General features: G+C 46.4%; 1 protein-coding gene across 1 annotated transcript in view; it reads right to left on the bottom strand.

Annotated features, from left to right (window-relative positions):
- Positions 1-338: 338 nt before the first annotated feature.
- The window catches only part of UEVLD (UEV and lactate/malate dehyrogenase domains), a 346,003-nt gene continuing 334,606 nt past the window's right edge, over positions 339-11,735 (bottom strand). The window contains exon 12 of the mRNA XM_078681085.1: positions 339-1,867. Within this exon, the coding sequence (XP_078537211.1) occupies positions 1,700-1,867 (168 nt within the window). The 3' untranslated portion in view covers positions 339-1,699. The remainder of the gene's footprint in view (positions 1,868-11,735) is intronic.

Below are 11,735 nucleotides of genomic sequence, written 5' to 3'. Positions count from 1 at the left end.
TTGTGACCAATGCTCTGACAAACATAAAATAGCAAGCTACTCTAGAGCTATGTAGTATATGGTGATACTGCAGAGGATGCCCACCTGTGAACAGGGGCATTATTGCTTATGTAGAACACTGTAAACTTTCAGTGTTGAGTAGTACACGAAATCAGAACTTGGACTTCTTATACCAAGTAGGAAAGAGGCACAAATAACCCATGAAAATGTATACCTGCTGCAGCCAAATGACAACATTCTCGACCAACCACCCATACTGGACACAGTGGCCTTGACAAAAAGCAATCTGGAGTCTCAGACCACATACTAAGTTTTAGATTCCATCTGCACAAGGAGAGCATGGATGCATAGATCTTTTATTTTAAATCTGTATGTAAAACATTACCAATGCATCAACACGATACATGTTCAATATACACACACACATATTTTCCTGGATATGTTGCCAATAACATAAAACACATTTGAAAGCAGTATGGTACAGGCAGAGTGGTATCTTGCTAGTGATTAACTTGATTTTTAGCATTTTAATGTAGTTCGGCTTAAGACATTACTTCTCATTCAAGAACATTTTAGCAGTTCAAACGCAAATCAAATAAATTACACATTTCTGAGGGATACAACCCCAGAAACAACACAAGATAAAAAATGGAAAAAACAGTGCATTTTTGGATTTGTTCTTCATAGTCACTCAATAAAATGGCAACATCGTGATCAACTAAAAATCATTAGACTCATGTTTACTCTTTCTCATCCACCATCATTAATCAGTGGCAACATTTAATGATTGGCTACGGGTATAAGAACCAGTTTAGAGTAACTGTTGGTTTGATAAATACACAGAACTATGGCCTGGCCTTTGAGCCTGATCTTCTGTGCTTCACACTGTGCAAGTTTCAGTAACTGTGATACATGTAGTTATTCCCGACCCGAAAAAAGGAAGGCAGGTAATAATAACAAATATTTAACTCCACGCTTTTTCTCTTATTATTGAATACAGTTAGAATGGAGGTTAGTGTGTCCAGTCACCACAGGAGCGTGCCTGGATTTGCAAAGCTGGAATGAAAGTGCATTGAAAAGCGACAACTGTCTCTATTGCTTTCGAGAACAACATAATTGTAGCTACCATAGGGAGAGAGCAAGGTACCATATTAACATCTGTATGGAAACTATATACATTACACATGTCCTTTACTATACTGTACAGGAATAAAAAAAAATCTCGTCTTTGGCCTGTCAAGATGCAGCTTAATAAATTCATTAAAGGTGGTACACAGCGTGTTTCAAGAGCCAGCTCTTGGAGTTTTAATTGGTCAGTGACTGACCAGAGTGACATTCATCTAAATATCACCAATACCTCCCTGCAAGGAATAAGTCCCTTCTGTTTTATGAAGAAAAGGGATACATACACGTCACTTCAATTCATATACAAGTGTCTCTACACATCATAACCTACCTAACAAAAGTATACGTTTATTAAACTGCATTAATTAAAGCAATATATCCATTTCACTGGACTAACCACTAACTTTGGGTTCCAGAGCAGCGTGCTGCCCATCGTAAAGTGCACCATCGCTTAGTGAGGGCGAGTAAGCACTTTATAAATGCAATTCAATTACAATAACAATCTCTTTAGAAGGAGGGGAGGCCGTCTTGCATCCTGGCAAGGGACACCATGAACTTGTAGGTAAAAAAGGATTCAAAGTCTCAGTTGCTGCTGCAGTGCATGCATCGTTGCAGCGCTGCTCTGTAGTTTCTGCATCACAGCATCGTCGTTTAGTGGAGTTCTGACAATTTCCAATACTCCACTGCTTCCGAGCATACAAGGCAGGCTTAAAAACACATCCGTATGTATACTACAAGATCCCTGAAAAAAGGAAAAGAGAGGGGATAAATGCAAACATCGTCATCATTTTACACGCACATCAGTAGAAAACTTGAAGGTGATTGTTTGCTTAATGGATGAAGATTTTAGAAAACCAAGGGTGTGTACTTCGGACTGGAATACGAAAGCGAACACTGACCTATGTAAATATGTTTAGCATGAGAAGTTATATGAAATGGATACTATATGGGGACAGCTTCTCGCAAAAAAACATAAGGGGAGGCAAAAAATCGTCAAGAAGAGGATTCTTCCCACTACATTGGAGCTCCGTTAGTTGACAAACTTTACATTTTTCACTGTTCTCAAAAGCAATGCAATAATCAACAGCATTTAACACAATATTCAACATAAGTACATGTATACAAAGTTTAACAATATTTACTCATTTGTAGAGAACACAGGGGAGTGGGAGGTAACTGATGTGCAATTAGTGCTGCTCATCATATGCAATTGAGAAACTCAATTACAGAAGTTGCACCAATACCTCTGAGCAAATAGTAGCACGGACATCCTACAAAAAGGAATATGGGTATAAAAGGACAAAAGCCCCACTCAAATCCCCACACCTCACACCCTGGACCAGAGACATGTCATCACCAACACTGGTTCATTGCATCAAAGGAAAAGTTTGCATGAAGAGAAAACTCTTCAATGCCTGCAACATGTGATCTTCAAATTTGAAATACCTTACCTTACAGTGAGGTCAATTTTAAAGAAGATCCTGATTCCTTGGTCCATGGCTTGTGGCTTAAGGGCGTTTTATGCTAAGGCAATTAACTGCCCCCTGCAGAGAACCATACTTGGGATTTGTAAGAGGATAACAGATCAAGTTACAGAAACTCACCTCAACAGTCAAAAGATAGCTTTCTTTCTTGATTAATACCCAGGCTCCTTATAATAAAGGAGAGATCTGGCCCTCACATTAAAATAGCCACTCTCCAGCAGGATATAACACGAGTCACGTAGACTGTCCTGATCAAGAAGGGATGAATAACAACACCACTACATTACCTCCAATGTTAATATGACTTCCATATCTACAGCACAGAATATGGCTTTAGACATCAGCCTTGCCACCTCTTTTGCCATTAAAATATTACAGGCTTATAGACCGGAAGGTCCTTTAAAGTATTTCAATGACTACATGACAGACAGCATCATACCCTTTTATGTTCGCTCAGAGAAGTCTCCACACCCACAGGAGGCTTTTCTTTTGACTGCAACTAAACGAGCAAATTTCCAGATGAACACCCTGAGAAAACTGCCTCACTCAGTACAGCTGCTAGACTCATCACAGGCTCCAAAAGAAACTGCCTCATTTCCCCTGACCTTCGTGCCCTCAACTGGCTAACTTTTGAGGCCAGAATCCATTTGAAAATTGCCTGTATGACACATAAGGCATTACATCACAAAACACTGAGATACCAAGCGGAGAAACTAGTACTATCGGGTGGTGACAGATCTACTAGGAGCTCTAACTATCTTCTACTTAAACCACAACGTTTCTCAAGAAGAAAACATACCACCGTACCTTCTCAGGAATGGCTCCCAGGATTTGGAACGCCTTGCCCCCAGAAACTAGACTTAATCCATTGGCATCTTTTTTTAAAAAAAGAAGTGAAATCGATTCTCTTGGCCAAATTCACCTGAACCTTTTTATACACTCCTGTAAATATGTGCTGTTCTATTTACCACTACTGTATTCACCTAATTCCTTGAACGTATATGTTTTATGTCGATATATTTGCCCTGTAAATCGCTCCGATACCCGCAAGGGTCTTGTTCGCGCTATACAAAACTGTCAAAATATAAGAATATAAGAATTTGTTTGATAAAGTGATACAGGTATCCAATCTGAGATATTATTCAGCCAAATTGTTTTCCATGTATCATATGATAAAGAGGTTGAAAATGTATTATTCCAAAATGTTAAATTCGTATCAATATTGTTACCTTGAAATGCATTCATTTTCTTATACGTTAATGAGCTAACATGAGACGAAGAGGATACAGTTTCAATATAAATTAATAAATCTGACTTAGTATTTGAGGGAATATTATGAGGAAAGAAATCTAATATAGAGTTACATAAAACTTCATATTTGAGAAAATCAGAAGATGGTAAATGACATTTTCTCTGTAAAACATCAAATAATATAAAAGTATTGGTATTGTAGACATCATTGAGGTAAAAAAATAAAAGCCTTAATCCATGAATGTAAAAATCTAACAGTTCAAGAACGTTTTAGGTGTGGATTATACCATAATGACATAGCTACAGTGTTGGACAAGGGTGAATGAAAAAAAGTCGAAATCGTTTAATATTAGTTTGGGGGATTTTAAAATAATGGATTTATAAAAAATGTTGATTTATTAGACATAGATGACAAGTTAGACAATGGAAACGGAGTTACCAGACTCCTTTCTATGAAAAGCCATGTAGGAGGACTAATCAGGTGAGAATAATTAAACAAAAGGGAGCTTTGTTTTAAAATAAATGCTTTATGATAATTAAAAAAGTCTGGTAAACCAAATCCTCCATTACATTTAGCCATTTTTAGTTTTTTATAACCAATACGAGGTGCTTTATTGTTCCAAAGAAAATTAGAAAGGAGCTGATCAACAACTTTATAAAACTTCCTTGATTAGGGATCATGGCTAGGGAATAAAAAACATTCGGTGCTATAATCATTTTTATTGAGTCAATTTTTCCCACCATGAAAGATGAAGTGAAGACCATTTAGATATTTTATCTGTAATGTAACTTAAAATAGAATCACAATTTTATGATATTGTCGTTTTTAGGTATCGTGCCTAGCGATACACTGCGCAGCAGTGTTCGCGCAGCGCGAGTCCTATGTCTGGGTTTTCAAAATGGACCTAGGAAATGCACATGCTCGTGCGTGTTCATTTCCTATGGTCAATTTTGATTGGGCTGTAGTGCATGTTGTTTTGTAACATCACCTGTGCGCACCTCCTGCCTCTCCCAGGGATCCTTCCACCCTCCTCTCTCCGCCCTGTCTGCCGCTTATATCAAAGGCTCCATCGTCCAGGACGGCACCGGATCTTCTGCAGGTAGGATCGGGCGGGGCACTTTAAGGGGGCTGGCCTGACAGCGGGTGAGCGCTGGGACACCCGCACACTGAGATACCGCAGGAGCAGAGTGGTGGGTCTCTCTCGTGACCCCGGACCTCTTGGCAGAGTGTGGGGGAGTACAGCTGTAGAGCATGGGGGTCGAACTGAACCCCAGCATTGCAGGTCCGGGGACACTACCTAAAATGAGTGGGGCGTGCAGGGCGCACAGTGACACCCTATGAAGTAGAGCTTTGGTGGGTCATTGTGCCGAGGGCAGAGATTTGGGGGGCAGACACAGCACTAAACACCACAAAGTGAGTTGAAGCGGGTCCTCTCCCCGCCCTCGTCCATGGCATGTGCATATCGCGATGCAGGCACAGGCTGGTAGGAATGTCTGGAAGTGCGGACACGATAACACCACAGGCAGCGGGGGCCGTGCAGGGGGCGAATAGAGTCAAGAGCTGCTGCAATTTGATCTCAGAGGGGCGCCTTGGAACATCACTTTACGAATGGCTGTCCCCCCGGGCCTGTTACATACATTGTGTGTGTCCGGATGGATAGTTATGCTTGTGGGGCGGGCGGCGGCACCTCCAGCAGACTCGAAGTCAATATATTGCCAGATGCGCTTCTTGCGTGCCCGCTTCTGCCCCATCCCGAGGCAGCGGTGTCAGGGGCGGCGCGTGCCGAGCACCGCCCGGTCTCTTATCGCACAGTCTGTGCTGTGGCAAGGGGTTACATGTGGGTAGACTGCGGATTCAAAGAGGGCCGAGCCGGCGTCTGGCGTGGCTCTAGCACAAGCCAAGCCATCCAAAGATTCAACATGTACGTTCCGAGTCTCTCAGTTAAGTACACATATTTTATTACCAAACTGAGTAGCATTTATTGAAAGCAATATTTTTTAAACATGAAGCATTCAAAAATCACCCCATGCTCTGACAATGCTGCCACAAGTTAAATGTGAAGAGATATTAATTTGTAATACTTATACACAAGGGAGGTGTTTGCACAGCACAGATCCTAGGCTGAATTACTTTTGCTTGGTGAAGAAAAATGGTGCATAGTAAAGTCATTTTGCCGTGAATTACACTTACATCAAGTCTCAAGGCGCTGGGGTCATTTTGCCGTGCATCACACTTAGATCAAGTAGGTATGCCGGGATATGAGCCCAGGTTTCCTGGTTACACAGTGTGTAATTCAGTAATTGTAGGGCTAGTTCCTTCTCTACGCTGCTTAGCACCACAGGTCAGTACTTTGAGTTCAGTTATTTCATGAATTGGTATTGGTACACAGAGTTTAATAAATACACTTATGACGCCTTAAATCAAACGGATATTATACATGCATATATTCCTGTACATAGTAATATGATTTGAAGGTGTGCTTTCCTGTTTAGAATATTTCCATAGATCAAGTACAGTGCACAACATGCGAGTGTGAAGCCACACTGCAGTTCAATAACTATTCGCCCATTGAACCTCGTCGCTACCAAGTTTTCTTGGAAACATTCGTATCCATGTTTTATTGACCGTGGCCTCCTTATTCACCTTCAGCAAAGCAAGGGGTGGGTGGGGGGTGAGGGGGTCCCAGATCCCTGCTGCCAATCCACCCCACTGTGGACCGGCGCCACCCCTGCTCAATTCCTCCTGTCGGCACCCCGCCCCCCCCAACAGCATTCAAGGCCTCAGGCTATTTCCGAATGGCACCAAACTGGTCATCCCACGCCCGCCCTGACATCCTTATCTTTATACATTCCTTCTCCTGGACGGCATCCTCCCCCCAACCCAGTCCTTTCCTCCTTTCCCTGCAATCTGACCCGTTGCTGCCTCTTCCATAGCTACCTAATTGGTGGCCACGGCACACTTTTATCACCTTCTCACCCTAGTCAGCGTGTATGTTTTGTTCTAGGAATACCCAGCCCTGCCCCCCAAGTCTTGTCCGCTCCCTGAGGCCCCGCCCACCGTTTTAAATTTAAATTTAAAAACATTTATTGAGCGCGCTTATACCCAGCGGTTTCATGGCGCTTTAAGGACTACGACCAGCAACAGCAACAAAAAAAGACAGGCTAGGCAGCAAAAGCTCTGGAAAAGAGGAAGGTTTTCAGGTTCTTACGGAACTCCAAATAGGAGGTTGAGTATCTGAGTGTCATAGGGAGGGAGTTCCAGAAGACAGGTGCAAGGGCCGCGAATTTCGCCCCACCTGCTTTCTTTTTCTTAAAGCGAGGTGTGGCCAGGAGTGCCATGTGGGTAGAGCGGAGTTCTCTGCCCAGGAGGTAAGGTTTGATGGCTGAGCATATGAACTCTGGGGCAGTGCCCATCCTGGCCTGGAAGGTGAGGCAGCCTAATTTAAATAAGGCCCGCTCCCTCACAGGCAGCCAGTGCAATGATTTCAGCAATGGGGTGACTCGATGGAATTTGGGCAACCCGTGGATCAGGCGGGAAGCCTGATTTTGCACTAGCTGCAAGCGGTGTATGGCATAGGCCGATGCGCCGTTATAGATTATGTTCCCATAATCAAGGCGCGAGAGCACCATTGCCATCACAATTATTTTCAATGCCGGAAGGGAGAAGAAGCGGGATATCTTCCTAATTGTCCGGAGGGAGAAAAAGCAAGAGGAAACCACCGAACTGACCTGGGTGTTTACAGATAGTTGGGAGTTGAGAAAAATCCCGAGGGTTTTAACTTTGGGGACCGGGAGAGGGGGGGGCACCAAGTGAAAGGGGCCAAAACGAGGGGGACCAGGGACTGCAACCACCTCCTGTCAAGACCAGCTCTGTCTTGTCAGGGTTGAGTTTGAGGTGGTTGCAGTTCATCCAATCTTGGATGAATAACATAACAGTTTGAAAGTTCTGGACAGAAGAGGGAGAGTGAGAGAGGTTAAAAATAAGCTGGAGGTCATCGGCGTAATTAAACACCGTGACCTCGAGCTGCTGCAACATAAAAATGAGGGGATAGATGTATAGATTAAACAGAAGGGGGGGATAAAGAAGAGCCCTGAGGGACGCCGCACTCCACCTTTAGTGAGGAGGCAGCAAAACCAGCGAGATGGACAGCCTGTGCCCTATCACACAGGAAGGAATTGAGCCAGGAGAGGGCAGAGCCATCTATGCCCGCCGCCCTGACACGAGTGAGAAGGAAGGAATGATCCACCGTGTCAAAAGCGGCGGACAGGTCCAAAAGGACAAGGGCTTGCGGAAGGTTGGTGTCAATACCCTCGCGGAGTCCATCCATCACTGAGATCACTACCTTCTCCGTGGAGTGCAGGGGTCGAAAGCCCGCCTGGCAGGAGGAGAGGCAATGATTTGCCTCCACATAAGTGCTCAGGGTACTCGTAACGTGGGTTTCTAAGACCTTTCCCAAGTAGGGCAAAAGGGAGATGGGACGGTAATTAGCTGGGGACGAGGGATCAGCGCCAGCTTTTTTTAAAATCGGGATGATGACTGCTGATTTGTGAAGGGTGGGAACAACACCATTGCTTAGTGAGTCATTAAGGAACGTGAGGGGAGGGGTAGGACAGGCCGAAAAAATCTCTCTTAAGACATAGGCGGGACCAAAATCCAAGGGGGAGCCCGACTTCACCCGCCAAAGCAAAGGGAGGAGTGAGTCCTTGGTCAGCAAGGGGATGCTAGCCAGTTTGGAGGTAGAAGGGGGAGGGGACGGATTAGCAAATGTTAACGAAGGAGGTGGTATATTAATTTTAATCTGTGCGACCTTCTCAATGAAGAATTCGTTTAGCGAGTCGCAAAGATGTTGAGAGGGAAGGATAGTTGCCGTAGCTCTATCAGATGCTGCCAATTCATGGACGGCAGCAAAGATCTCTTTGGATTGGGACTCTGCCGCTAAAATCCTGCCTGAGTAGTATTCTGTCTTAGCCTCAAGGATGCCTTTTTTATAAGTCTGTAAGACAGAATGGTATGCGGATTTTAGTAAAGGACAATAGGCTCTCCTCCAAGCTCGCTCAGCTCTCCGTGCAGCTATTTTTTTCACCTTAAGGTCAGAGTGAAACCACCTATTGGCTGCATGGGCCCGCTTGACCGTAATCCGCCTCAGGGGAGCGAATTTGTCGCCCGATTGAATCAGCCAATTATTGATGGATTCCAGTTGAACTGGGGCTGCAAGGCCTGAGAGGTCAGGGCTGGTCTCGGACAAGGACGAGCAGAGGGACGGCATGTCGGCTTTGCCCCATTTCCTGATCCAGATGTTCTTAGGGAGCGGGGGCTTAACCTCAGGGGATAGTGCAAGGGAAAAGGAAATGAGAGAATGGTCCGACCAAGGGCAAGGAGAGATGGTGGGGGGCGTTGTAGGGACATTTAGGGCCCAAATTTGGTCCAATGCATGACCATGAATATGAGTAGGGCTATGAATGTAAAGTACAAAGTTGAGACTAATCATAAGATCAGTGAAATCCTTAGAGTAAGAGGTTTCGGCGGGGTCGTTAGGCCAATAATTAAAGTCCCCTAGGACTAAAACGGACAAATTGTTTATCGCCAGAGTAGCCAGGAGATCTTGGAAACAAGGAATGAAAGATGAGGTGAGTTGAGGGGGGCGGTAGATAAGGACACAGGTCAAAGGGGTTTGGTATGAGGTCGAACGCGCTACCAAGTAGTCCACTTCTGGGATTACGGGGGAGGGAAGGATCTGAAAGTGCAGATCAGCGCGAGCTATCAAGGCTACTACTCCGCCCATCTTGCCCTCAGGCCGATCCGCTCGGATGGCAGAATGTGAGGGGGGCAATGCAGCTAGAACATTGGGCAGGGAGTCCGCTCTGAACCAGGTCTCAGTTAAAAACAAGAGGTCAGGTTCATGCGTGTCGATATAGTCGAATAGCTCGTACTGGTGTTGAACAGCTGACCGGGTGTTGAGTAGGGCAGCCGAGATGTTAAATACCGGTGTTTGAGGGTTAGAAGGAGGGAGTGGGGTGGGGAGTGAGGTAGGAGGCAGGAGTGTCACCTGGGATACAATCTCCGGAGGAGAACAAGAAGGCGAAGTAAACAAACCTAAGGAAGTCACACGGTTGAATACAGCGAGAGGGATGGTATCAGGGGTCCAATAGGAGCAGAGCTGTGATGGAGTGTATCTAATCAGCTGGGCAGAACGGGGTGCCCCTAACCCCGGTCGGCCGCGGACGGGCGCCGACGGGCTTGACTCTGGCGCAACTCCGGCGCGCCTACGGCACCCCCGCTGCGCTCGTCCGCTGCGCTGACTCATAGCGGCCGTTTAAGTAGAGGAGGAGCGTGGGGGGAGTGGCATAGATGGAGTTCGCCTGTCCTACCCAACCAAAGATGGCGGCCGCGGCCGCTGTGAGCCCGCCTAGGACGATCAGCCCACAGCCAGTCGCTCAGCCTCTGAAAGAGAAAACCAGGTTAGTGACCTGCTAACTTTGAGGGTTAAGTTAGTTCACAAAAGTCCCAGCGTTAAAAAAGCGCGCCACCGCTCGCACTCAGCGGGGCAAAATACAGTTTAAAATTCAGCAAAGCAACCATCCAGCTACCGCTAGCAAGCCCACTGCCACCGGGCTGCTCGCAATCGCAGAATGGGAGCAAGAGACACTCCTAAGTAGAGGAGGAGCGTGGGGGGAGTGGCATAGATGGAGTTCGCCTGTCCTACCCAACCAAAGATGGCGGCCGCGGCCGCTGTGAGCCTGCCTAGGACGATCAGCCCACAGCCAGTCGCTCAGCCTCTGAAAGAGAAAACCAGGTTAGTGACCTGCTAACTTTGAGGGTTAAGTTAGTTCACAAAAGTCCCAGCGTTAAAAAAGCGCGCCACCGCTCGCACTCAGCGGGGCAAAATACAGTTTAAAATTCAGCAAAGCAACCATCCAGCTACCGCTAGCAAGCCCACTGCCACCGGGCTGCTCGCAATCGCAGAATGGGAGCAAGAGACACTCCTAAGTAGAGGAGGAGCTTGGGGGGAGTGGCATAGATGGAGTTCGCCTGTCCTACCCAACAAAAGATGGCGGCCGCGGCCGCTGTGAGCCCGCCTAGGACGATCAGCCCACAGCCAGTCGCTCAGCCTCTGAAAGAGAAAACCAGGTTAGTGACCTGCTAACTTTGAGGGTTAAGTTAGTTCACAAAAGTCCCAGCGTTAAAAAAACGCGCCACCGCTCGCACTCAGCGGGGCAAAATACAGTTTAAAATTCAGCAAAGCAACCATCCAGCTACCGCTAGCAAGCCTACTGCCACCGGGCTGCTCGCAATCCACCACTACGTGCTCCCGACCCCACCCTCAGCATTCCTTCACTTCCATTGAACCTCAGCAATTCGAGACACACTCCGCCTCACAGGTGCCCCCCTGCACCCATCCCCCTTCAGCCTCCTACTGAGGCATGCAACCCTCCCCACATCCCTCACTCCCAAAAATTGGAGCCCCCAACCCCGCTTACTGGCACTTACTCTTCTCTCCCCACTCCCACAACCAGCCCCCGCTAGCAGATCGATCACGGCAAAACTCTAACCTCACTGACTTGCGATCCGAACTGGTGCCACCGCAAACCCACTCGCCCCGTGGAACTGCACAGGCGCTACCACAGGCCCCCCTGGCTGCGCTCCATCCATTGCCTTGAGGCTAGTCCTTCTGGTGCCAAAATCTGTGAATGTATGATTCAGTGATCTCTAAACGTAAGTCCAGACTATAATGTTGAGACCTTTATTTCTGTGATAGCCTGACTGGTGTGCACAGACATTACTGTAACATTGGCTGGCTGTACGAGGCATCCTGTCATCTCTCCACTGGTTCTGGGGATGGAAGATACAAATATAAAGGTCCACACAGGCCGCAG

The sequence above is a fragment of the Lissotriton helveticus genome, chromosome 3_1 (genome assembly GCF_964261635.1).
Source record: "Lissotriton helveticus chromosome 3_1, aLisHel1.1, whole genome shotgun sequence".
In the NCBI taxonomy this organism is placed as follows: Eukaryota; Metazoa; Chordata; class Amphibia; order Caudata; family Salamandridae; genus Lissotriton; species Lissotriton helveticus.
This window is presented reverse-complemented; position numbering and strand designations above follow the sequence as displayed.